This window comes from Aquila chrysaetos, chromosome 4, assembly GCF_900496995.4.
Source record: "Aquila chrysaetos chrysaetos chromosome 4, bAquChr1.4, whole genome shotgun sequence".
Classification (NCBI taxonomy): domain Eukaryota; kingdom Metazoa; phylum Chordata; class Aves; order Accipitriformes; family Accipitridae; genus Aquila; species Aquila chrysaetos.
This window is the reverse complement of record NC_044007.1, coordinates 51,546,556-51,574,437: the sequence shown is the minus strand read 5'-3', so window position 1 is coordinate 51,574,437 and position 27,882 is coordinate 51,546,556. Positions and strand designations below refer to the sequence as shown.

Genomic DNA, 27,882 nt, shown 5'->3' with positions numbered 1-27,882 from the left:
TTATATAAAAGCAGTATCTGCACAGATGTGAATAATGCCTTACATAACAATAACTGAAAATTAATTTATATGAATTCTTCTTCCCCTTAATGTAATGTGACAGCGCATTCAGTTTGACTGCATATGAAGCTTTAAGACAAGGGTTTAGGACTTAGTATGTTCTGATTTGTCTTGAAATTTCGGTAAAGCACTCTCAAATCTCTAGCTTGGTGTTTCTGTGTAGAAGTATGTGTACTGATGTGTGTGTGTATTAATACTTTTTTTTTTTTAAAAAGTAAATTTTATTGTCAAGTCTTTATGAAAACTTTTGCTATCCCATAGCTTTTGTAGAAGTAAAAATATTTGTCATTTCCATCATTCAAATCTGTTTGTGTTTTGGTAGAATGCCATGATGACATTTGAAGAAGAGAAGATGCAGCTGGCGTGTGATGACTTAAAGGCTACAGAGAAACTTTGTGAAAGTGAAGAAGCTGGAGTTATAGAAACAATCAAGAATAAAATTAAAAAGAATGTAAGAATATTATTTGTAAAATATGGAATTGTATATTTGATATATTTCTGGAAACTTCCTTTCTGTCACCTTTGTGTTTTGAATAGGTGATTTTTCATATGTGAAGAGCAGTTGAGATTAATAATAAGTTTAGAAATTAAGTCAAATGTTCTTGTTGGAATTCCTAATTATAAAATACTCAAGAGTCAGGTAATTCCTCTGCTAAAGCAGCAGGTTGTATTGATGTTGGTAATTATTTTCTTAAGGCCTCAAATTAGTGATCTACTAAAATTATTTCAGGAAGCTTGTAGCCTCTCTAATTCAAGCTAACTTTGAATATTATGAGAGCATGTATGAATTAAAAGTTGTGATGTTGAGGCTGCATAGTGCTGTGTGCCAGGCATTCCTAGGGAATTTTCCTTCCTGTTTTAGGTGTTTCATTCTAAATAATGAAGGAAGAATAAAGCATGCAGATTGAGAACTAGTTAAAGTAGTAGTATAGAAATGTCCAGTGAGTGACATGCCTAGTGTGACATAGCAGATCTACAGCAGAAAAAGAAGCCATTTCTCTTCAATATTTAGTTTACTTGGTGAAAAGAGGCACTGTATTTTCCGTGACGCTTTTCATATACCCCTGCCTGGGCTCTTCCTATCTAACATCTTTTAGTTGTATGTCTGATGTGTTTAGTAGTAATTAAATGAAATTTAAATCTGTTCTGAGTATTTGTAGAATCTTAAGAAAAATAGTTGATAGTGTATGTGTAAGATTTCCCTGTTTATTTAGTAGGATGTTACTTGATGACCTGTCAAAGAAATTTTAGCATAGTTTTGCACTTCAAAATGCTGAGTCAATTTAGTAGCAATACTACCACTTGCAGTTAATTTTGGATTTTTTTAAGTTGTCAGATTTAGACTAGTATTCTGTATTATTTTTGTTAACATTTTTCTGTGTTCTCTGTTTGTATATTCCAAACAGGTTGATGGACGAAAATCCACTCTATCCATGATAGATCGTCTACAAAGACAAATAATTGTAGCAGACTGTCAAGTCTACTTGGCTGTGCTCTCATTTGTAAAACAAGAGTTATCAGGTGTGCTGTGGCTTTAATGTTTAGATATATTTTTTGCACGATATCCTTTTAATAAAGCTTGATCATAAAGTGGCAATGTGACTATCAGTAAAGATGATTGTTTTGTAAGAAAGAGCACAGTTCCATTTGAAACATTCCAAGATTGGTACACTAGCAGAGGTATTGTTCTAACTTTGTGTAGGTAGTAGTATCATAAAATAAGATGAGTTGGATTGCTACAGATTACAGCTTTCTGCTTTTTTCATACCAATAATCATATTCAACTGATTCCTGTAAGATAGGTTGGAATCCTTTGCTTGTTCCCATAGAGGCATTTGAGGAGTTGGTACGAAGATGGGTAGCATCTGCGTGCTTCGTGTGGCCTGCAAGATAAAAGAGGCTGTTAAGTCCAGGCCACCAGGAAAATCCTAATGTCCCATATGCATTATGTTCATCACAACTCAGGGAGGTGACAGACTGCCAGTGAAAGTAATTTTAAATCAAGCGTGTTGAAGATGGAACTGCTGAATCAGTTCTTCTCTGGTCACCAAAGTGCATGGCAGAAAGGTTAATCCTGTCCTGTTGAATACAAACCTCCTCGTCTCAGCTGCAAAGCTATTTCTAATGTTCTCTTGCATTCCTGGATCTCTTGCATAATCTTAAAACATGCCTTCATCCATGAGTTTATAGAAAATATGGTCAAGGTCACATGCAAAGTGAGTGCATTCCCAGGTTCCTACGAAATCAATGAAGACCAAGAGATGGCAGTCAGACTAGATTATCATTGAAAACCCTGCTGATCAGGTGAAAGTAATCAGGGAAATAACATTTGGATTATTTAAAATAACACTTAAGATTTCAGTGAAGGACATAATGCTTTTGTTTCTTCTAAGCCATGGCATCAAGAATGTGTTTGGTTCTAGGTAGCAGAAATTCAGGTGGTATTTCTGTCTGCTGTGTGTGTAGTACTGCAGAAAGGTTTTCTCAGTATTTTTGATGCAGTTCTGGGTTTTTGTGGGGTTCCCCCCCCCCAAGCTTTTATTCTTATTTCAGTATGTATTCTACAGCTGCATAACTGGGTTGGATGCTGTAACTGAGGGTGGTGTCTGTTCCCTTTTTCTGCTGCTCAGAGAAGTAAAGTGGGTAGCAGAGTACTGCAGAAGATGCCGTATATTTGGGTTACTCTACTGAGTAAAAAATTTACTTGCAATCTTTAGTTAAAATTCCAAGCGGTTAAATGCCACCTCAGTGACTGCTAGTTGCTGCTGTTGCTGAACTGTTAGATCCATTATTTCAGTTTTTTGAGTATATTATCTTTCTGATTATGTATAAACATCTTTTGTTTTTATCATGTTTCTGTACAGAAATAGCAGCCAGATTATTGAAATGAGTGTAATTTTGTTTTTATAAAAAGCATTCTTCAGAGGCAGACAATTATTTCTGATTAGTGGGTGGGTGAAAAATTTCTTGTGTTTTTATTCCTGGAACAGTTTGACAAGAAGCATATGATGACATGCAAGCTGCTTTCTCATATGCCTAACACATTTTAGATTTTCTTTTCCACCCTCATGGATGTATTACAAATAGTTTCATCAAAGTTAGTAACACAGCAACTTATATTAGCTTCCTACAGCAATATTGAACTACCTTTTCATGATATTTATCAATGCTGTCATGGTCTGACTACTTTCAGAAGTTCATGCTGGGAAATCAGCTCAGTGATTGGGCTTGATTTAATTTTTATGTTTAAAAAGTCAGAAATTTATTATTTTAGTTAGATTGTTTTATCTTAGTATAGGGTTATGCTGTGTTAGTGAACTGTTAATGACAGCACACTGATGGAAGTAAAGCCTAAAACTATACTTTTTTTCCACATCATATCCTTTCCATTTGATGCATGTATCAGAATACAGCAGTTAGCTATTAGCAGAAACACTATCTGTAGGATAAGTGAAAACCCCACATTTTCTTAATATTTGTCTGCTGCATTGCTATGCATAATTGTATGAGCATTCATCTTGTGGTGAACCACGTAACTTTTAAAATATTCTGTGCAGCCAAAAAGTGACCTAATTGCTTAAAATCGAAGTAACGTTAGTCTTGTAATGCAGCTGAACCATGTCAGGGGTTTACATTTTTTATTATAACACTTTAATATGGAACTCAAGATAGACGATTAATTTTTTTAATACTTTAAGTTCATGTTGACAGAACAGTCTGTCACAACTGTGAATACAAATTTTGCAGTCTTTCTCAGTGCGATTTCTTAAGACTATCAAACTAGCTTCATCCCCTCTTCATACAACAAGAATCCAAAAAGAGGTAGCCTAGTCTGTGATGGTACTTTCTCTAGAAATGTTTTTTGGTGATAGGAGGAATTTTGTCAAAGATGTCAAAGGCTTATAAAGAGTGGTTTGGTATTAATAGCATTTTCCTTTTCTTTGACACACCCCACCTGTTATGATCTAATTCTGGCATCAGTTATAACACTGATCTCTCCAAATTTGGGGATATCTGTTTAGAACACTGCTGCTATAACCATGCTTTTATTTCTCTCATTTTTAGTTAACTCCTTTGTCACTGCAGTTCCTAACTCTCAGGGCTCTATCACAGACAAAATGCTGGTGTCCGCTTTCACAATTAACGTGTACAAGTATATTCTGTGTGTGTTTTCCATTTACCACTTATCATTATCCAGGGATGTGCTATAACCCAAGATGAATGCCATGTAAATAGGTAAATTGGATATCTTCATCTTTTGGTGTCATGCCTTTCTCTGCCTTCCTGTAAAGAGGGTAATTCTTTCATTCTCAACTGAGAATGCTCAAGACCAGATTTTTAGGGCAATTTAGATACCCAGCTTGTATTTGAAATTGAGGAAGTTAAGCAACCAAAAAATGTTTTAAAACCATTAAATTTATGTATTCTTTTATTTTTTTTTCTATGATTTTTTTCTTAATTATAAGGCACTGCATTCATATGAGGGGCAGGGAAATGGTGGTGTTGAAAATCTTATTATCTAACCCAAAGGAAGTGGTTTTCTTAGTATTTTTCCATCAATGGTCTTTTAACATCATTTGAGCTTAAGAGGTGTAATCTCTTCTTTTGAGTTTCGCTTCTCTCTGTTTGCCAGGCAGCCATTTTATCTCCACTCTATAGTGGAGCAGAATCCAGGATTAAGTTCTTTGATTTCTCTATTTCTTTCCAACAGTTTTATTGCTACGTAGCTGAAAGGAAGTCCCTTTGTATTGCGTGCTGTTTTAAAGTCTCTGGTTGAAAAGCACGTAAGTTTGTAATGCCCAGTAAGAAAGACCTCTTTGAGAGGACAGTAGCTATTACAAAATCATTTATACAAGAAGTTAATGCAAATAGAGAGAGCATCCTATGATTTGTGAAATAGCATTTACTACTTACTATGTTCCACTTCTGAAATGTGTCCTTGAAATATTTCTTTTCCTTGATTTTTAGCATACATAAAAGGTGGGTGGATACTCCGAAAAGCCTGGAAAATTTACAATAAGTGCTATACGGACATTAATACACTTCAGGAAATATATCAGAAGAAAACAACTCAGGAATCCTTGACTTCTGATGCTGCAAATGATAATCATATTGCTGCAGAAGGTGTAACGGAGGATTCGCTAAACAGACTGAAAGGTGCTGTTAGCTTTGGATATGGACTTTTTCATCTTTGCATATCCATGGTGCCCCCAAACCTGCTCAAAATCATCAACCTGCTGGGTTTTCCTGGAGACCGCCTACAGGGGCTTTCTTCACTGATGTATGCAAGTGAAAGTAAGGACATGAAGGCCCCTTTAGCTACGTGAGTAGCTATATTGAAATGCTTTGGTAGATAACTTAGTACTAAAAGTAAGTAACTGGAAAAAAGTCAAAACCAAAAAGTCATGTTGCTTTAAAGGAAACAACAGCAGGTAAAATAAACTTGTAGTTTGTTGTTTAACATGCCATGGTTTAGTAAATTCATCACTTGCACTAGTATATGAGATCTCTCTGCTGTTAGTTATTTACATGTATTTGGGGTATGTGTCAGTAATTTGCTGTATTCTTCAGTACCTGCTATTCTAATATCTAGTAGTTTACATGCCAGCAGAGTAAATAAAAGCACCCCCTGAAGGCTGAGTAAATTTACCTGAGTTACATTCTCTGCTATGGAGGGCATACTATTTTGTACAAGTCATTGATCTTACTTAGCTATATATCCTTACTATTAGCCAAAGATCTTTTCCAGTTTACTTTTAATTTTAGCATCTGAGTAAAATGGGATGTTCCCTTATAGTCTTTTTAGAGAAGTATTTTTTGTGTAGTCTTTTTCCCAAGCCTTCATACTGCATTTGGGTCTTTTTATGAGGTGAAGGGTTAGCCACACCTAATTTAAACTGCCCTCATAAATGGGTTTATTATTCCATAATCTCCAAATTAATGCTTTTATTACTGGACCTACTGCAGGTACCACCAGATGTCACTTTTGAAACATTGACAGCAGAGCTAACGTCTCTTCTGCTTGAGGAGAAGAATTGGATTTCTGATTGGTTAAAAAAGCTTAAGATTAAATGTTCCTGTTGATTTGCTCTTTCTCCTTTCTGGGGAAGAAAAATGGTGGGTTTAGGGTGTTTCCTCCTTCAGATGGTCTTGGAAAGCTTTGTGCTCTGCCCTTGTTTCCAGGACCAATGTAGGTCATGTAGACGTCTGCCCTTCCGAACACCGGATGTATTTCTTTTTTGACATTGATTTCAAGTGTGTCTGCTGTGTGTTTAGTTTTGTTGTTGGTTTTGTTTGTTAGTTTTGGTTGTTTCCCTGCCCACCCCACCCACCCCCCTGCCAATGAACAATTTGTTTTCAAGTTTTCCTGTGGGTTTTTCTTTTTTTAAAATCTACAGAGTTCTAAAGGCTCAACTGCTTTGATGCTATGAGCTTGATTGTTAGTTTACCTTTGGGTAATGTGCACTGAATTGTATGTTCAGGTGCAGTTTAGAAGTACATTGATGTATGGCAATAGTATTGTGTTTGTTTTAAAGCCAGGTTGTATAAGAAGAGATTCATATCTTTCTTTGTCTTTCAGAATCATTTAAAAATTTGCCTGTGTAGAATGTTATCCTTAAATTTCTGTTTATGAGCTGTAATCCTTTCTACTCTTATGTTTCTTTTAGATTAGCTCTGTTGTGGTACCACACAGTTGTTCGTCCCTTTTTTGCCCTTGATGGCAGCGATAACAAGGCAGGATTGAAAGAGGCAAAAGAAATTCTTGCAAAAAAAGAATCTGCTTATCCAAATTCTTCTCTGTTCATGTTCTTCAAGGGAAGGATACAGCGATTAGAGGTATTTCATGTTTTCATCCTTTTGACTGATTTTCCTCCCCACCCTTTGTTATATTATGTTTTTCTGATGTGAATGAACTGTGCAAGCTTCAGCAAATTGTGACTAAAGATATAGATACTTGGAAAGATAAGTAAGACGAAAGGATTAACTCCTTCCTGGTTTCAAGTTCACATGCCAAACCTGCTCTTCCACTACTTCTATCTGAATTATTCAAATGACACTTTGAAAATCTTTTTCAGCTACTTCATACATTTGTAGCTCTATGCTAAAAGGAAGTGCTTTTGGTCACTCATGAGTTTCTTGTGGTATAAATAGCTATTTCAGTTTTGCTTGTCAAGCTAAAATCTGAGTATTAGCTGCTGAGTACATAGCATTTATCTTCCCCTTTTCATTTTATGCATAGTTCATATATAGCTAGTTCTCTGCAATAATTTCCCTCAAATAACTGCTTTTGCTTTTAAGAGGTCAAACCAGGATGTTTTCTGTTGCTAAGGGCGAGCTCTGACCCAAGCAGAAATGTATTCACTGAAAATGTGTTTGTGAATGCTGTTGCAGAGTGTTATTCAAACACTGCAGCAACCTTGTGGGTTTTGGCTGAATTATTCTTTAAGAATCTGTGATAATACATGATGGTGGTGAGTACTTTAAACTACTCAACTCCTAGCTGCTGCTTTTATCAGACCAGAATATTTCCAGAGCAATTACAAGAAAACCCAACACAAAGGCACAAACCCAGAATATTCAAACCCTTCATCTCAACATCATAATTACAAGAGCTAATCCAGGTCTTAATATTGGTGGTCATTCTTCGCTAGGGTTTGCAATTAACTCTCTCAAATACAGCTTAATATTTTGAGGGAGGTAGTAACAGAACAGAGGGGCAGGCTTCAGTGGCCTATCAGATTTTGCAGGCATATTCTTGCATGGGATTTGGATGTTGGGTTGTTTTTTTTTGCTGTCTTTCTGAAAGCAACGGTGCTGTTGGGGAATTACACTGTCACAAGCAAGCTGTCAGTCTTTGGGAAGTATTGCTGTTTTCTGAGTGGGAAAGATTTTAATGGTTTTTGCTCAATTATATGTATATTGCATTCTTATGGTAAAAAATCAAATTTGTTGGGAATAGCTATACAATGAATGCAAGTGCAGTTAAAAATGTAAATATGTTGATTGCCGGAGTATGACTTGGTATTTGGAACTCTTCCCTCCACCACCACCCCTCCCCCCCCCGCCACTTTTAGTGTAATAATTAAAATTTAACTTATTCTTCTGACCTTCAGGGCAAGCTAGGGAAAAAGCGTAAACATAAGTTGTCAATAAACTGAGTATATGTTCCTATGTGTAAATACAGAGGATAGGTTTGGGATGAGTGTCAGTTTTGTGTAGTCAGTCCCCTTCTGGAGTACATTTGTGTTTCAAAGGAGAGTTCTTAACATGTTATCTTGTAGTATTTGTGGATTAAATGATGCAGTATATAGATATCGAAGTTTAGATCCAAGTGAAACAGTTTGTGCCAGAGACAGCATGGCCATGTTAACGAAGTTAGTTAGCTTAGGCAGGCAGAATGCTGTGCATTGTGCTATGTAGCCTACCCTTAGTCAGCAGAAAGCTTATTGGTTGCTAACAGGAATTAAAATGTCCCTCTGTTATTCAGGTATTTGTTTGCATGAGAGCTTTTCCATTCAGCAGCCTCCCCCCTCCCCTACTGCTTTGTTCTGTGTGGTACTGTATCACTGAATCTTTGCTGTGTCTAAATGTTTTGGTTAAATGTCTTGGGCTCTTCTGTAGACACTGTTAGGAATTTACAAGCTTAATTTGCTCAAATGTTGTTGACATAATAATGAAGGCAGATATGTGACTGGTGGCAATGGCAAGGGGAGCTGCACTGGATTTCTGCACAATACACTTGTGGTTGCATGTGTGTCAAATCTGGGCATTGGTCTTGGAGCATCCATTCTGAACAGAACTTTCTGAACAACATTCTGAACCAGGAGTGCACATATACTCTTAGATTACAAACTAATACGCCGAGTCATAACTTCCGCCCCATCTCCATCTTCCTGCAAAGCCTGGGAAGTGCTTATATGGCCTTCCGTGAAATTGTTAATACACAGGTAGGTTTAAATTCTTTCCACTAGGCGTGGGAATATTATTTTCAGATGGTTTACTGAAATTGGGAAGTCTGTGCTTTAACCTATATGCACTTCAAAGTATACCCTGAGCTGAAGCTTACACATTTTATAGTCTTTAACATCTATCATCTTTTAACAGTTCTGTGATAAAATTAAATTGTACATAGATGAAAGGCAGCTTAGATGTTGTTATACAGAAGAGTTTATGTGTTCTGGAAGATTAGTAATGGTCATTGTAGGCTTTGTATTAGAGCCTAGCACTCAATCCATTGGATTTTTTTATAGCCTTTGATACTGCATACGTTTTGTATTACTTTCAGCTGATGGTGTATTCGGCTTCCATTAGCAACTCTCCACACACCTATATACCTGTATGTGTGTATTTTTTCTTTGCTATAGAGAAGAGAAACAGTAAGGAGCATAGTTCAGCCATGGACACCTGGAGGCAGAGAAACTGTTCAAAAGGCAGAAGTAGTAATGCAAGACTGGGCAGTGAGACACAAATCTGACAAAGGAGAAAATTGCCAAGGAAGGCAGTGGAGGAGAAAGTAAGATTTCACAGTGACAGTGCTATGAAAGGCAAATGAAGAGCATGTGACTGTATAATGTTTTGTGCGCCAAAAAGGTTGTATGAATATTAGTCAATAAAAGTCTTCACAGACTTTGGTTTTCTAAGAAGTAGCCTTACAAGTACTACAAATGTGGACCAAATTATCTTTCAACTTTTTTCCCAGATTCACATTTTTGAGAAATGAAGTCTGAAAGCGTTTGGAGACCATTAAATGAATGAGTTAAGGGAAAGGAGAGGAGGATGATCTGGGAAGGATGGAATGAAAGTGCACCAGAAAGTTAAAGGTTGCACTGATAGGCTGATCAAAAGTCTCTTTTTTTCCAAAGAGTAGGTTAAGAGACTGCGCATTAAAAGTAGCATTTTTCCTGAGTTTTACATAATTCACTTAGACTGTTTTTATGGACATAACTATTGCTGTGCTTGACTTGTGATTGTATGGTATGTATTCCAGCCTCACAAGTATTTCTTTGTGAATGTCTGACTATTTCTATCTTTTGAAATACTTTCCACTAAAGCCGATAATGATTTTTCATGGAAGCTTAAGCTACTGAAAACAAGTGAGAATAATGTTTTATACTTGTGCCTAAACGCTACTTAAAAATGTAATTAGTATTAATAGCTGCTGAAACTCACTGGTCTGAAACGCAGAGTTCCCGGCTGCACCCTTGGGCCTTTCTTATTACTGTGAAAATATTATTGTGCCATCCATTTGCTAAATGTGTATTGTCTAATATTATAATTATGTTAATAAATACCAATTTACTTTTGAAACTGTGACTTAAACTGTTCAAGTGGTATTGTGGCCAGTAGTAAAAGATGGGCACGGTGGTAGCATGGGAGAGGGCAGAGTAAAAGGTGGCATTCTGAAACTTCCATATTTCTGCTTTTCAACTAGCAATTTTGCTTTCTCTTTCTTTTTTTCTTTTTTCCTAATTGGCAACACTTTAAAAAAATCTCCCATCTGCTTTTTTAAATAGTACAAATCACCCTGCTCAGAAATAGTTAAATAGATTGATAGCTTCATTTGGAGAGCGGTAAGGGTATAAAGCAAAAATAAAGTATTTGACAAAATTACAAACTGGGCAAGAATCCTTCTCTTTGATTGGGAGCAGACACTGGGTGTGTATATATAAACAACAAGAAATCTCTGGGGCTGGGACAAAAAAACTCGGGTTCTGAGACTTGATCTATAGACTTCAGTTGGTATAGGTGTGTGTTAAGAATCTGAAGGAAAAAGTACCAAATACTCCAGCTGGTGGGCAAAACACCATTGAGGTGTGCTACAGTGTGTTTGATGTGCAGGCTGGTGAAAACGTGCAGTGGAGTTGTGGGATTAAATGTAATGCTGACAAGTACTCTTGCTTTTTTAGTTAGGTTTTGGAGGCATCTTTGTATCAGTGGTATCATTTTTATTTAGGGGTGGGAGGGTGTGGCATGGAAAAGTAGACCAAGGGCAATAGTAATAATTCTAGGCTATAAAATACAGAATCCTAGTTTTACTCTATTGATTTTGTGAGATGTCTAGGGAAAAATGGGGGGAGGGTGTTAAAGCCTGTATTTTCTATTCCTTGAAATTTTTGTATAGTGTCCTCCAGTGTAAATTGTCCCCTTTTAGATACTGTTTGCTGGTTTTCCCTTAATTATGAGCATGACTTCTTAAAAGCTTTACAAATTCATAGTGTTGCTAGAGAATAGAGAGGTCCTGGGAGAGGGAAAGTGTCCTGAGATTTCATAACAACTCTGTGGGGAAACGTATGTTGGCTTGGGAAGCTGCCTTGGCTCGGTAAGCTCTGTAGATGCTTAGTTGGTGAGTTGAGGTGGTTTTGGTTTTAATTTGAAGTCCAGAAATGTAAGATCATGGTTCTCATATTAGCTTTGATAATCCTCTTTATAGTTATGTAGTTCTGTATATTACACATTTTATGGATTAATCTTTTTTGTCTTTGTATTATGTCCAAGAGAGGTATGAGTGATGTCTGTTGAAGGAATTACATGTGTGTGTGTGTATGTATATATATTTTTAAATCTCAAGAACACCAATTTCAAGTGTCAGCCATGATGTCATACTTGTAGACTCTTGGGACTTTATAGGGCTTTTTGTTTATTCTCTGAAACAGTAAACGGATAGTAATTAATTTATTTTAAGAATTAACACCAAGAGTAGAAATTCATATTCCATTAGTAAATATGCATATTCTAACAACATGTTGTCACAATCCCTGGAGGTGATGGAAACTTTAATTATTAAGGAATGTCTCTGAAACATACTTACTGAGCTTGATGCTTAAGGAAAACTTAGGCAGATGTCAAAACACTTGAAAGATCTAGACAGAGAAATGGATTATAGAAGATTGAATATTCAACTAACTGCACTTGTACATTACCAGGTGGTCAGTATTTCATATGCTGCCCCAGGCTGGTATATAGCATTTCAGACAGTGATGTGATTGCCATTAGTCATTGTATAGAATAACATGCCCTACAAATAAGTGATTTATATTTTTAAATGTTTAAGTTTTTTATGTTTTTATATGGCAAAGTATCTTCACAGAGGACTAAATATTTAGGTTTGTTTTTTTTTTTTTCCCTCAGAAGCATTCAAAACATAGATTTACTGAACTTCTAAACTTCTTAGCACAAAGATAAAGTTTTAAGCCAACATTACTCTAGGTTTTTTTTTTTCTGCAAGATGGGGCTCCTAACATGACTTCAGGGAAAGTAAGTGTTGGGGTGATGCAGCATCAGTGGAGTAATGTGTAGTGGAGAGAATGTGCTGCTACAAAAGTAAACAATGCGTATGTTGCTCAGGCTCCCTGGTAATTTTGAGGGCAAACATAACTGACCTGTCTTTGTCCTTCTGTGTAGTATATTCTTCTGTCATGCCAACAAGCATCTTAGTCTAATCACCATTTTATTTTCTAAAGTGTACAGTGTTTATATAGGTACGGCTGTGGATCCCTTTGCTGGCTGTTGTGCTGTCTTGATGCAATATGTATGATTTACGGTTAAATTGTTCCTTAGCAACTAAAACAGTTTTCCCTGATGAGACAGAAGAAAATCTAATAAAATCACTTTAGAGCTCTCTCTGTGTGTGTGGTCTTAAGATACAACGCTGCAGATTTTTTGCAGGAATTTTTTAATTCAGTAATGCTTGTGTAGATGACAGGTTTGCTTTTTCAAGTGTTTTTTTCACTTACGTGGTTAGCCAGCAGAGAGTGGTTTAAAGATTCTTCTGCTGTATAAATTATTATAATTGTTTGTGAGAATAAATATAGGAATGCTATTCAAGCAGGTATAGGCCATATTGGGATATATTGTGTGTCTGCGTATAAAACTAATTAAATGTTGATTTGCATCCCCCCCTCTATGATGATTGTTATGGAGAAGTCCCATCCTAGATGGGGAAAACTAGAAATTAAGGTAGTCAAAAGAACTGTCTTTCTAGTTCTTACAAAGCTGTCAGCCTCTTTTTGCTAAGCTGTTGGTAACTAATGATTTTATCAAAATGCTTTTTTTATCTCATGCCTTTTTATCTTCTTACATACCGTATAGCATTTATGAATCCTCTATTAACTGTTGCTTAAAGTTATTACTGAGGGATGTGGAAAAAGGTGAAATAGTTCAAAATAAATGAAATTACACATTAAAGATACCCCTATTTTGCAGAAAGCTAAACTTTATTGGCAGATGCTAAAAATATATGACTTTTAAAGGTGGAATGACTAATAAGAGTAGAAATGAGATTACTCAAAAGCTTACTGCACAAAACGAATTAATTTTGGACTTAATAGTGTACAGAAGGAATACAGCCACTGATTTTTAAGGTTGAGAGATGATCTGAACTGGCTGTACATTACTGGTGATCGTTACTACATTATTAAACTCCTCTACTATCCTCCTCCCCCCTTTTTTAACTCTGTAGTGTTCTATGTTTCTCTTTTTATGTGACTTATGGAGTGCAAGTTCCTTACCATATGTTTTAATTCTTACTGTTGCACATGGTGGAACTGATTGTTAGTACCTTGCAAGCAAATGCTTTGCATTCTTGTTTAAAGTTTCATTTAAATATAAATCTCAGTTGCTTTGTATTAATGATTCTTACTTCCCTTGTCTCTTATCATTTGGCTTTTTTATTATGTTTCATATCATGAATATGAAATAAAAAATCTGTTCACTATGGGACCTCTTTAAGATGCTCATTTATCATTGTAAATAAAGGCTTTGTCACAATTTGCCCATACTTGCATTCAAAAGTGATGAAGTCGGGAGAGCTGGGAGGACGGAAGACAGCCAAAGGAATTGCACTGTGGAGCTGGTATATTGAATTAATATTAGCACTTCTCCTTCAAACTGTTAGCTCTCTGCTGGGTTTTAGGTCACTTAAAATAATCTAGCGTCTGAAATGAATTTTGAGGTTTTCCTCTCAATGGGATGTTGTACCTCTTTCATCTAACCAAACCAGAGGCTGCAATCTGTAAGAGGCTTTTTTTAACCATATAGTTATTTTAAAATACCTATTAACAGAAATCTGAATGTTTTCTTTATTGAAATAAAGTTATCCAACAAATTTCAAATTTTAGACATCGCAATTTTTTTTTTCTTTCACTTTTGTTAGTGTCAAATCAATAGTGCCTTGACCTCATTTCATACTGCTTTGGAACTTGCAACAGACCAAAGGGAGATTCAACATGTCTGCTTATATGAAATAGGTAAGTTGGATATGTTTATACTATAAATAGCTCACTTTTAAGTTTAGACTAGCAACTGCAATAAACAAACTGGATTATTTTTATTAGGATTTTTAAAAAAGGTTTTAGAATACTGGCCTTTGTCTTGGATTATGGTAATAATCCTGTTGTCTTGTTTGGGCGAGTAGAACTCAACAATTTTTCATAATTTTAGTTTTCTGCAAATACAAGGTGATGCAAAATCAGAGAGCAGACTATAGAATCAAGGGCAAACTGTTCACCTACAGAACATTATTTAAAATGAGAAATTAATTAATTGGATTTGTCTGTGGAATCACCATTTCTGTACCAAAAACTAATCGGTCTAGTGAAGCTTCACAGTTTGCAGGACCTATATTTCATGTTAATTTCCTTTTGTCAATAGCAATATAAGCTATATGTTCTTAACTGGCATACAAGTCTTTAGAGGGGAGAAGATATGTTGCTTCAAGCTTTAAATGTGTCTCGTTAAGGGATCTTATCACAGTGGGCAAGAATAAGGGAGCAAGTAGTAGCTTGGTAAGTTTCAGCATCCTACAAAATGTAGTATTTAAATAAAATTAAAAAAGAGAGCTTTTGGTGTCTGTATAGATTTGTTGTTGCCCTGAAGTGGATTCATTGTTTTGCATGGAATCTTACAATTCAACACTTCGCAGTAAATTTAAACCAGGCTTTAAATGTATGTCATTGATTTGTTTTTAACTTTTCCAGTTATTGGTATAATTGTTAAACTAACTCCAGCTGTCATAGCAGACTGTGTGTTTCAGTAATTTTGGCATCAAATTTGAATTACTGTGCTTTCTCTGAAGTTAAATTAGTCTTGGTCTTAGGTTGGTGCAGCATGATAGAGATGAATTTCAAAGATGCGTTTGAATCCTTTGAAAGGCTTAAAAATGAATCCAGGTGGTCCCAGTGCTACTATGCTTATTTAACAGCAGGTGAGTATATTCAATGTGTTGGATAAGTGGTAAATCAGTGATGTAATAAGGTTTTGGCACTGTTTTGGTTTGGGTAACTTACTAGTGCACACACTGCCTGCTGCTTATGCTGCTTTGTGCCAGACTTGACTTACATAACTTTGTTTGTTTATGTAATGTATGCTTGCATGCACACATGCATGTGCCTAAGTAATTCCTCTCTCCTCTCTCCTCTCTCCCCACCTCTCCTTCTAGATTTAGATACAATTATGATTGCCAGTGTGGTGACAGGTCATATAACAGTGTATTGCAAAGATTTAATGAATAAATTTGTAGAGGTTGGGTGGTATTAGTTTCTTCAGTGAGTACGAAAAGAGGTACTGACTTTTTAATGATCACAGAGGGTACCTGGGAGAGTTGGGATTTGCATGTTTGTCAAATCCCCAGTCTAGATCCTTTCTGGAAGTGTGGTTTTTTTCCTGTGACCATATGATACCTAATCTTAATTTTTCCTTTTCCATATCCCAGTAGTGTTAAAACATTTTTGTTTCTGTGTCCTTGCAGTGTGTCAAGGAGCGACTGGTGATGTCAGCGGTGCTCAGAATGTGTTCAAGGAAGTTCAGAAGCTTTTCAAAAGAAAAAACAATCAGATTGAACAATTTTCAGTGAAAAAGGTTTGGCTTAGTATAGGCTGACTTGTTTCAGTACAGTAATTAGACTTGGTAATTTTGTTTGATTCTTTACCAGTAATTATTTTTGAAGGATGTATCTGTTTTCTGCTGTGTTGCTTCTGTAGAATTAGTGGGAAGGATGCAGGTGGAAGAACAAGTGTCATGTATTTTAAGGACCTAGCAAAGGAAATGTGAATTAGCTATTCACTTTACAACTAAAGTAATTATTAAAGATAAAAATACATGATAGCGTAGTTGCTTTGGTAACTTTCCTTCTAGCTTTGCCTTTCTTACTCCTTTTTATCTTGTCTTGTTTGTCAAAGCCTCAGTTCTTTTTGAAAGCTAGGAGTTGTCCAGGATATATCTCCCAAGTGATGATCTTGCAGATGTTATAGTTTCAGCATCCAGTCAGTATATACTTGGGATTGTGAAATACAGTAAAACAAATCAGGCTGCATACAAGGAAGCTTTAATTTTGATCAATATGTAAGCCCTTAAATTAATTGAAAGATTTTGCTTTTTAGTCTTAAAGTCTTTAAAGCTAAGTTATTACCAACTTTATTTTCATAAAATTGTTGAATGCTTTCATGAAACCTTTAGAATTCCTGTTTGTGATGTATTGTTTGTGAATATTATGTTCCCTATAAAAGGGCAGATGACAGATCTCCCTTCCCTCTTTCTCCCCATTTCGCAGGCAGATAGATTTAGAAAACAAATGCCGACCAAAGAGCTCTGTGTCCTGGCATCCATTGAAGTATTGTACTTATGGAAAGCCCTTCCAAACTGTTCCCTTTCGAACTTACAGCATATGAGCCAAGGTATAATATGGTTTCTTGATTTATTTATTTATTTTTAAATGAGGTGTATAGTTTTCTTCTGTGGAGTAGCTGATTGTTGCAGTGTGAAAATTTAAACCTGTGTGTATGTGTCATAGCAAAACAGTTTGAGTAACAAAAGAATAATGACCCATTAAGATTCAGCTTAATGCTTCATTTTTACCATTCTTATAGGTTTTTGGGAGAAGTTTAAAAGCTTGCTGCATATAGTTGTTTTTTAATCAGTTGCATATGCCCGTTGTTTAAAATGAAGCAATAGCATGGTAGTTATTGTTCCAAGTCACCAAGCAAAATTTAACTCATTTAAACCTAGCTACAAAATAAAAAAATAAAACTACCAATTCATTTCTGCATGTCAGTTTTCTTCTAAGAGGAAATATGTAGCTTGTGAGGTCATCTATGACATAAGGGTTCTGTTTATCTTGGCTGCTGGGTCCATCTTAGTGGTGAAAGGAGCATTTCATGGTTGCCTCTAAGTCACCAGATGTCTTTGGATGTCTGTCACATGAAGTTTATGGTAGCAGTGTTTATCGTGAAGTTTTCAGTACTCCTCCCTCCATCCAGCCATCAGTCTTGTTTGCATTCTGCAAATGGTTTCAAGTTATTACCTGCTCATTTAGAAAATAAAACAAAAAATGTCTGCCACTGAGATACTTCCTTTTTTCTAATTGTGAAATTTTGGGGATTGTACATGATTTTTATGTTAACCTAGAAAACTACCAGTCTTGAAGTCAAGAGTCAGGAGAAGTTGTGGGGTTTTGTTCTGTTTTTAATTGAAGACAATTTGTCCATTTAAATTGTGTGATGGCAGTGGGTTACATTCAGATCCCTAGTTTTCTAGTCCCAAAGGTAATGGGGAAGGCTTTAAAATTAGATTTACTTATATCAAAATAAATTTCAGGATTATTTTTCTGCCATTTGCCTTCAGAACAATCAGCTTTAGAGGTTGCAAAGAGTATGTACTTCTCTCCTGCATGCTCAGAAGCAGTGTAGATCTTCCTTGTATAAGCTTCTAGCCAGTGGTTCACATTTTAATGTGAAATAGCAGTATAGATTAAAATTCAGAGATACGCTTCTTGTAAATATGACACTGACAGATGTGTCTGCATCAGCAGCCCCAGTTGAAGATTTTCTGCACAATGAGAGTGTTATCGCTGTGCCTTATGTGTGCATCAAGAATGATTAGATGATAGGGGATTTTTTTTTTTTTTTTTGCCTTCTTCCTCTTCTCTTGAACAATTGGAGTATAATTTGCTGGGGCAAGTTTCCAGGCTTTTCCACAGGGCTAGAAGCTGACTTAAAAGAATTAATTTGTATCCACATGTGTATCTAAGTAAAATGCCAAGTAACTTGAGACTTGGGATACAAGCGAGAGTTGACAGCCTTGTGTATTGTGTAGTGTCCAAATACTTCATGCAGCCAACTCATAGTTATTCGTAGGTGGCTTCTCTGGGTTGTGGCTTAACTCTGTTGTGAATGCAGAGCTAGTTAAGGTCTGGCAGGGTTTATGAGGTGAGGCAGAATGTGAAGTTAAAGGAGCTCTGCTGCTCCAGGCACAGCAGTTTGGCTCCTTTTGAAGGGATTAAAAGCCCTGTGGGCCTCCCTGTATCCTGGACTTTCTGGAGGCGACAGTGCAGACAAGTGCAAATGGCTCCTCGTGGAACTAGCCTTGATTTAACAGAGCTGGCGCTAATAAGCTTGATCAAAATGGAGCCTGATGCATCTAGAGACAGTTACGTGTAGCGTGATTCAATTCTTCCTGGAAACAGGGCACTACTCAGCTGAGGCACAGTCTGTCCCTGGATTGTGGACCAGCTAAGGTCTGGCAAATAAGCATTATCCTCTGATCAGCATTGAGAATTGTGACGCCAAAATACACTAGTCTGGGCTTTTAAGTCCAGTACAGGTTTTTGTGTGTCTGTCACTTGGCTTCAGTTCAGAACAAATTAGCTTTGTCTGAACTGCTTGCCCTGTGCTCCTTGTAACTTGGACTATGTATTTTTCTTTCAATATCTGGGACAAACCAGTTTCCCATAACACCAGGAGGAGATGATTGTTTCTGAACTTTACCTTTTAGTGGATGTTTCAAAGACCAGTAGAGAAAAGGATTCTCCTTCTTATGAGAACAGACTAACTGCGTGTTGTATTTAAAAGAAACCAACTTTGATTTATATTAATGTTACTAGCATCTTCTTTTTCTGGTTAAATTTAATCATCAGACTAAAAGTCAGCATAAACCACAATTCTTGTCTAAGGAAGGATTTGAGTCCATCTTGTTTGTTTACCGGAATCTTTTCATTAAGCTTGTCAGGATGTTGATGATTCATCAGCTGTTGGTTTGAGGAATTTGCTTCTTGGTGCCATACACAAATGCTTAGGAAATTCTGAAGATGCTGTTCAGGTAAGTTGTTAAATGATAATTTACACCATTAATTTTATGAGCTATTCTGTTAAACAGTAAATATTGTTGAGTAAGAGTGTTAAGCAAGCCATTAGTTTTCAGTGCTATTGATCATTCTGTTTTGTGAGTTCCAACAGAGTACGTCAGGTTCTTTTCAAATCTTGTGGTTTAGCATGTCTTCATTACATTCTGTGTTGTAAAAGTAATTGGTTATGTTGAATGAACATGGCAACTACAGTAGCTTGTAGGAGCAAGAGTTAAGGGAAAGCTGGGAAAAAGCACAGGAAAGTTCTTGCTCTGCTGGATTTACTTTGTCCAACAAAGAAAGTTTAACTTTAAAAAACAAAATAACTTGGATATTGACCTTTCTAAAGCATAGGTTTGCTGCTGCTTCTCTAGACCTATTGGACACTGAGAGGTTTGATTATTAGACACTGAGAGCACATACCAAAGAATAATTTTACCACTGCTCCAGGCTTTGATCTGTAGGCACAACTTTTTTTTCCTCCCCAAAATAGAATGCAATTCACAAAAGCAACAAGGGAACTGATGCTGGCTTTAAATCCTTCCCCCCCGCCTTCTCTCAAGCGTATGTTAAATAATCTGAGTACTTAATTTCTGATGTTCAAGTTCCTTGTTAGGTCTAATATTTTTTCAGTATGAAGGTGGGAAACTCTTGAAACAGTCAATATATTACTCTGTAAAAATCCAAACAAATAATTTTGCTTTGATACGGCAGTGTTGGTAAAAATGTCTGGGTCCTTGCTTAAAGAATCTTTACCACTGGAAATTTTTAATGTATTCTCATTTTAGCTTTGGGCTAATTTCTAGTGCTTAAAGTTGAATGGTGCATCTGGATTTTTTTAAGTGTCAGTCAATTTTAATGTATGACTGCAATCTTTTTTTTTTTTTTTCTTTCCTTAATTTTTATAGTTCTTTCAGCGAGCTGCTAAAGATGAACTGTGCCGTCAAAACAACTTATACGTCCAGCCATATGCTTGCTATGAACTTGGCTGTCTTCTTTTAGACAACCCAGAGGTAATAGCATAACCTATTTTTAAACTCTTAAAATTATGATGGGGAGTCAACATACTGCTATACAAACAATGAATCAAAGTTTATAGGTGATAATATATGTAAAGTTTTAAAAATGTGGTTTATACCTACCATAAAGAAACTTACTACTTTGTTTTTTTGCAAACCAAGAAATGCAATGTGTTTTAGGTAACATCTTTGTTTTTCAATATCAAGAGCTATAAGGAGATTCTGAGGAGCTTAGGGTATCTGTCAGTAACACTGCAGTGACTTGTTTTGTTGTTACTGGGTTTTATTTTTACATAAAAACCAGAGCCTGAGACTCCGGGATTCTTCAGGGCAGTTGTTACATTCCTGACCATTAGTGGTATCTTTCATTAGCAGTAAAATGAACATGTCTGCAAACCTACAGCAAGCAGTAAAGCAAGAATTTTGATGAGTGTAGCACCACGTTGTTTTGATTATTATTTAGTACTTTACGGCAAAAAGCCCCCACAAAGAATTTACTTTCCACCTTTCTGATCATGCCATGATGCCCATTTTTTCATACTTACAGTATTTAAATACTGGCATATGCAAATACCTCTGTCATCCCTCAAGACGCAAAGACCTCTCCCCCTTCACTTGCCTTAGTGTTCCTGCTGCTGGTGGCAGCAGAGGCCTGACTAAGAATGCCTTGGGTAGGCAGGGATTTGTTGTCTGCAGGTGGTATTTAGTGTGGTGAACGCCTAGGATCGTTTTCTTACATATTTAATTTCCTGTTGGATGCTGTTCAAGATCAAAGATTACCTGTAGTTATCCTCTCCAAATAGAATTTGATGCCTTTCTAAAATAGTTCCATATTTTCAGGATCAAACCTATATTTGGAACTATATGGTATTTGTCAAAAGTCTTTTTACATTGGGATTATTTATCCCCACTCTTAGGACAGATATCTTCCTAATCTCACACATCGGTGCATCTTGGAAACCTAGCTGGACTGAGGGCACGCATACTATTGTACTATTTCATTGCAGGGAATATATAAGTAAAGTGATTTCAGTCATTTAAATTCCTGTAAAGCTGTATGTGTTGGCATTTTAGCATTCACTCTGATGTGTAGTGAGGCTTTCGTTGTTCAGGATGATGAGGAAAATAATTCACCTGGCTTTCAGACTGTCCAAATGGCTTGGTTGATGATACATTTGATTGTTCAGGTCTTTGCACATACCCTGCCTCCTAGGGAGCCCAGAGTATCTTAAACTAGGGCAACTTCTGCACCACTCCTGGTGCTTTTTCCCTTCTCAGACATGTAACACCACTCACTATTTGGAGTTTGTGCTGCTTTATGTAGTAATTCCTGAATCAGATTGCAAGTTAGGGGGAAGCGGTTACAGGGTAGTGACTTGAACTCCCACATCATTGTACGTAGCGTATAAAGTAGTTGGGCTAATAGTATCTCATATTCTTAAGAATCTGTTTTCAGTTGTTTTTAATCTTGTCAGATTTAGTCATCTGAGCTGAACCTACCCCTTAAAGAGGGAAGGAAAATCTCTCAATAAAAATTATTATCATGACAAAGGACAAGACTAGAGAAAATGCTTTTAAAAATAATAGTTCTATTTTGCAAACCCTGCCGCCCTGTGACTTAGAACTGGGCCTTGAAGCCTGGTAGGGAGGTCTGAGTCCAGTAATGTTCCTGCTGCCCTTTTTTCCATGTTCCTATTTAAATTTGATCGTGTCAGGTGTCTCTTAAAAAAAAGTGTGGTGTGTAGTGAAGTTGTCTCAAGATTTTGAGAATGTGGGAGCACTCCTTCCTTCCTGCTTTATGTGTAGTATGTGCACATAGTAACTGAACATGCTTCATGTGGGGTGTTTGAGGACTGAACAAGCCTCTGCTTGTAGCTGTACTGAGAAGCTATGGTAGCACTTAGTATATGAAGGACATGCAGGAAACTCCCTCTGGTGGCACTCGGACAATTAGGAGGTAAATGATGCTTGACTTGAATAAAATGGGATGGGGTGGGGAAAAGCAAGAGCTAGAATTAGAGGCAAGTGGATGCTGTTTATAGAAAATTCCATTTACTAGGTGAGGTGTTATGCAAGAGCTCTATAATGATTAAGAAAGAGAAGGGAATAGGGTTTTATAAATCACATTTGCCTGAGAGGCTGAGCGTATTAAAGACCTGAGCAACAGATACAGATATGAATATGTGTGTTAGTATAAAAAACATGCTGTTATTAAATTTACTTTACTTTAAAATTACTCATAATTACATATTTGATTTATCACGTCATCTGAATCATCTTTGTTATTGTAAACTTAGTTCTTATCAAGTTCTTTAGGTTTTTAATATGGTTACGTCAAGAAGTTTACAGATTTTTTTGTAGATCTTTTAGACACTGAATGTAATTTAACCAATATAAATACATATGTTCATATTCATATATTTGAATAAGAAAAATTTTTTTTCCATCTACTTATAAGGCAGTTGGTTATTTATTTGTGAGGCTTAAAATAAAAATGTACTGTATAATAAGAAATAAAACATAAGCTTTTCAGTAGTAAATATTAATTTGCAAATACATATATTTTTCCTTAAGAGTTTGAAATTGAGGTTTCTGAAACAAGTTTTAATGCTTAAAATCCTGTAACTTGTTTTGTAAATAATGGCTTAAACTTTGGTTAAGAAACAAAAATTACTCTATTGATCAATTAGTCACTTATCTGTAGCCTCATTTGTTTCCCTGAGCATTGTTGTAGCTCACTATCATCAGTTGCAACTTGCATTTAAAGCTGTAATTTCTCCTTTTCTGTAGAGGACCAGAAATACATAATACTGCATTTCTTGGGTGCCTCATTTGTGTTTCTAGTTTCCTAATCTGAGAGGGTTTTGTCTGCTCAGTATCTTGTTTTCAAGATAGAGATGACCAGGCCATATACTTAAGATATTTTCTGTAACATTTGCAATGCATTTCTAATGCAATGTCTGTCTTTTTGTAGACTGTGCCAAGAGGCAAAACCTTACTTCTCCAAGCCAAGGTAAAAACTAAGACACTTTCAAATTTATCTTTCTGAGATGAGGGCACTTGAGAGGTGGTGTTTTGGGGGGTTTGGGGCCAGGGGGGTGGATGTTAAGTGTCACAGTGTCCCTTACCTGTAATGTATAACTTTTATCATGTAGATAGACATTAATGTATATGATACACGTTCATGTATTTTTACATAGATATGTATTCCTATGTCAGTCGTAGCACAGGACTCACGTTAGTGAGAACCTTGCCAAGTGTTTCAACTAAGATTTGGCTACAGAAAGTTTGAAAATGACAACTCTTCACTCCTTGTCTGTTCCAATTGGTTCCTGCCTTGGGCATGTTGGGATTTTCTAGAGCTTTTGGACTTGCAGAAATTCCTAGGTGCTGTTCGAACTACATGGGATCCAAACAGCATGTTGGAAATGAAAGCTTTCTGCAGTCTTCATGAACATGGATTTTCTGTAATAATTCTGTTACTTTGGGTAATGCGGGGATATTGCAACATGCAATCTCCAGTTCACCTCTTTTCTTCGGTCTGTTTTGTAACATGACTTCTTAAGCATTAGTAGTAAAATTATCTTCATATCATAAAGTGAAGGAGGCTAATAGTTATATGCTTTTTTTTTTTTTTTTCTCCCAGGAGGAATTTAGTGGCTATGACTTTGAGAACAGATTGCACGTCCGCATACACGCAGCCTTAGCCTCTCTAAGGGAGGTAGTTCCACAGTGACAGACAGGAGGTCTTGTTATCCTTTCCCACAGTTTCTGCACTTTAAGATGAAGCAGAAGAGCGAGCTGTTGGGAAGACCAGCTTTTCTTCTGAAAAACCACTTGTGCCAGAGACACTTTCCTAGTATGGTCAGAGTTGGTATGGCTTAGTAAAACATTACAATTGTAACTAAAAGTAAATCAACCAGGAAGAAGGTTAAGTGACCTTGTGTTTTTAACTCTTCAGTTTTTGTTCTGTTTAAACCAAGCTGAACACAATTGCTTGTAACTGTGGATAAGCCTAAATAAGCACACATGATTTACTTCAACAATATTGGCAGGTGTGATTTTTACCTTTTAAAATAGATCTAGATCTAAAATATGACAAGGGGAGCACTTCTGTTTTGATTAGAATAATACAATAAAAGTAATTACTGTAAATGTTGAAGTTGGGAATAGTCAGAACACTTTTTTTTTTCTTCAAGCATTAGCCAATGCATGGGAGGAGAAAAACTGTTGAGCTGCGAAAAGCAGATCTTACTAAATTTCAGTGGCTTATGTCAGTGACTTCATGATGACTAATGTGTGAATTTTAAACCTCACATTCCCTTCCATTCTTCATTCCTTCCTTCCCAACCCAGCTCATACTTGTGCTATAAATTATGTCAATAGTTAGGATCTCTGCTTCTGGTACATTCCAGCCAAATACTTACTTTGTTTGACATGCAATTACAGTGTGGGCAGTTCTTATTTCTGCTCTCAATATTGTGAACATTATGTTAAAATACATATGCCAGATACAGTAATTTTACATATTTTATATTCAAACTGCTGAGTCTTTATAACAGTGACCTTTAAAGGTATTGAAAAACCCAACCAAACAAAACACAAAACCAAAAATCTACTTTGGTAGTTATACCAATAGTACGATATCCTAAGTCTCTATATGGTATTCCAAACCTGTGGTGTTAAGATATTGAAATACCTCGGAGAGCTTAAAACTTTTATTATGACCATAAAATTTTTGATACTTGGCCATCTGTGTGCTCATCTGTAGCTTTTTTTTACTTTTGTCTGTAATATGTAGTATCTCCTTATGTTTTATATTCAGTTAATATCATATTCTAGGAAGGTAAATATTTTTTTAAAGAAGCTTATGAATGGAAATCTGACCAGAAAGATAGTTGATGTTACTTTGCAAAGCTAAGAAAACTGGATATCCTTGGAAATAGTGATCCAAAAGCCTTATCTTTACTTTGGTCAGGTTGCCTTAAACAGTTCCTTAGCTTGCTTTTTTTTTTTTCTTACCTTTTTGTAGAATATGTCACCAAAGTTTTAGACCTTGCCCACACCTAACCTTCATTGATTTGCTTTTGAGGTTGCATCTAAAGCAAGACTGATATGGAGGAGAAAAGTAATAGCCTATTTGGTAGGCCAAATGAAATGGTTGAGACACTTTTATTTCTCTCTAGAAATATACAGTTCCTGCTATGAAAGGCATTCCTAGAGCAGTTAAACACTTCTGTTGCAGTTCCTGAAGGAGAGGAGAGACTCTTAACTCTTAAAAAAGCAGTTTTATTTTTCTATAATCTAGGTGTGTTACAGATAGTACACTGGGTTTTTTATTCAACTTTGACAGTAATACTGAGTCATAAGTGAGTGTTCAACCTTATTTGGTCAATCCAAATAAGTATTGACTAGAAAACAATATATTGTATATATAGTGATTACTTAGAATTCAAATAATGATTTTAAAAATGGGCTTTAATGTACTTGAAATCTTATTTTGTCCTACCTGACTTTTAATGTTTTGCCATCAGAGACACAGTCCCTTCTGGGTAAAGAGCTAGAAACGGTACAGTTACTGACAAAATTCCTTTTAAATACACTGCATAAATATAATGTGAGACTAGGCTGTTCAGGACACAAAGCACCTGCATGCGATTTGTGTTGGGATATCTAGGGTCTACATACTTGGAGGTAGCTAGCAAATTGTAGTAAATTTACTAAAAGGCCTGTTGTTCTCACCAGGCCAGGAACAGTTATGGAAAGACACTATATATTCATATAACAGTTCAGCTCTGTGCAAATTGCAGCTTTTCTGTGGATTTAGCGAATCATCACTGAAATAGAACTATCTGTTTCTGTATTTTTTTTTCCTCACTTCATAGGACAATCTCCTACATTGTAAATGTCAGAATTATTTTTTATGTTAGATTGTGCCTGTGATGAGAAAAATTTCAACGGTATTTTGTGTAAACTGGTAAGTTTTTATACTTTGGAACTCGGAGGCATGGTCTAATAGCAATAATGGAATATGCATCTTGCTAGTTAATATGTTAAGACTATCTTTACTGGGTCAGGTATTTTTGTTGATGTTGATGCAGTTTTTATCTCAATACGACTCATTTCAAATAAATAACTAGCATTTTTAGATGTCACAAGGTGGCATATTTATTGTGATGTACTGTAAATGTTGTTAATTTACAGAACTTGCACTTTTATATTTCTGAGTAAAATTAAAAGAAACGTGGACATGAGTTTTGTTCCCTTGCTCCTCGAATTTGTCTTTTAATTGTTCGCCTCCTGAACAAGATGATATCAAGTATTGGGAAAACTTCTGGGATGTCAAGTGACTCTGTAACAAAGTTTTTCTAGTCAGCAATTACCTCAGTCTTTGTTCTTCCAGTATAATTACAGTCTCTTGGTTTAGAAAGTGAGTTACATGTGTCATGTTGAGATCAACCGTAGAGTGAACAAGGTTTAAGATGCGATTTTAAGACATCAGATTTACTTGTTCTTCATTAAAGAAAAGGAACCACACACAATTGTATTTGTTGTATTCCTACACCTTTGAAAAACGTTTCTAATTTACTCTAAAGCACTTTAATTTCTTCTCTCTCTGACTTTGAATGCTTGTTTCATATTCTAGTTATGCTTTATTCTTAAATAAAATTCCCTAAATGTTGTATTGAACTGCTTTTCAATTTACAACAATCTCATTGTCTTTCCAACAATTGATTGTAGTCGTGTTTAAAACTTGTTCTGTAACTGTTTGAAGAGGAAGTGCGTTATGTTAGTGTAGAGCTCTGTGCGGTGTTGCAAGGGTGCTCATTGAACCCCTCGGGAGTGAAAGCAGGGTAGCCTATAAAGGACACTCAAATTCCCTTTCCAGTCATCATTACAAAATACTAACAGTGCTAGCAATCACTTTCATGAAAAATTATGCAATCCCAAACCAGTGTTACTAAAGCTAAAGTAGTAAATTTATACTTAGCTGTCTTTTAAGGCAATTGGGCAGCCAGGGGCATCTGACTGGTACACCTGTCCTTGGCTCAGCAGGGGTCCTGCAGGCAGGTGAGAACACAAATGTCAGACTCCCCTGAAATTTAGGAGTAAGAAGTACAGGTATATGGACTCTGATCCTTCATCCTGAAGGAACTGTGTGACAAATTATTTTATATAAATTAGGAGTTCAGAAAAAAAGGCAGGACAGGGAATTGTTTCTCTGCTAATTGCAGTTTGAGTAGATGCTTATGCAATATTGTCTTGCATTCTAATGTTTTGAGGTGAGCTAGAAAATACTGCTTCAAAAGCTACTTTTATCTGGAAAAGTTGACTTACAGGAGATGGGAATATACAGGCAAGTTCCAGCTCTGGTTCGTTTTGACCAAAGAACAATTAAAACACGGTATTCTATACAGAGATTCAGAAAGCACAAGAACCTGCTGTTCTACACTGAGTTATTGGTATCTATATACAATAGTCTTAATTTACGCCAAAGCAAATTCTTGTATTTAATTAGCCGGTGTACCAGATGCACTGGAAGAAACATTGGGTTCTTTTACAGAAGGCTTAACTTTGTCACAATGTTGCAAATCTATTTTTCCCTGACCTTCAAAACTTGTACAATTAAACAGTTATAACAGTGTGCTCTTGTTAGTAGATGGCAAAAAGTGATATTCCCACTCCCCA

At 36.1% G+C, this 27,882-nt stretch overlaps 2 protein-coding genes across 4 annotated transcripts in view; one reads left to right on the top strand and one right to left on the bottom strand.

Moving 5' to 3' along the window:
* The window catches only part of TTC39C (tetratricopeptide repeat domain 39C), a 39,214-nt gene extending 12,336 nt beyond the window's left edge, over positions 1-26,878 (top strand). For 2 of the 3 annotated variants that reach the window (XM_030012352.2, XM_041123149.1), the window contains exons 3-14: positions 383-511; positions 1,467-1,581; positions 5,029-5,383; positions 6,729-6,897; positions 14,213-14,306; positions 15,143-15,262; positions 15,806-15,915; positions 16,607-16,730; positions 19,052-19,149; positions 20,083-20,187; positions 23,168-23,206; positions 23,840-26,878. In XM_030012352.2, coding sequence (XP_029868212.1) covers positions 383-511; positions 1,467-1,581; positions 5,029-5,383; positions 6,729-6,897; positions 14,213-14,306; positions 15,143-15,262; positions 15,806-15,915; positions 16,607-16,730; positions 19,052-19,149; positions 20,083-20,187; positions 23,168-23,206; positions 23,840-23,929 — 1,548 coding nt within the window. In that variant the 3' untranslated portion in view covers positions 23,930-26,878. The remainder of the gene's footprint in view (positions 1-382; positions 512-1,466; positions 1,582-5,028; positions 5,384-6,728; positions 6,898-14,212; positions 14,307-15,142; positions 15,263-15,805; positions 15,916-16,606; positions 16,731-19,051; positions 19,150-20,082; positions 20,188-23,167; positions 23,207-23,839) is intronic. The other variant, XM_030012353.2, reaches the window with a different exon arrangement.
* Positions 382-27,882, bottom strand: part of OSBPL1A (oxysterol binding protein like 1A) — a 118,026-nt gene continuing 90,525 nt past the window's right edge. The window contains exons 28-29 of the mRNA XM_030012343.2: positions 27,186-27,254; positions 382-1,943 (exon numbers count right to left, since the gene is read on the bottom strand). Coding sequence (XP_029868203.1) covers positions 1,841-1,943; positions 27,186-27,254 — 172 coding nt within the window. The 3' untranslated portion in view covers positions 382-1,840. The remainder of the gene's footprint in view (positions 1,944-27,185; positions 27,255-27,882) is intronic.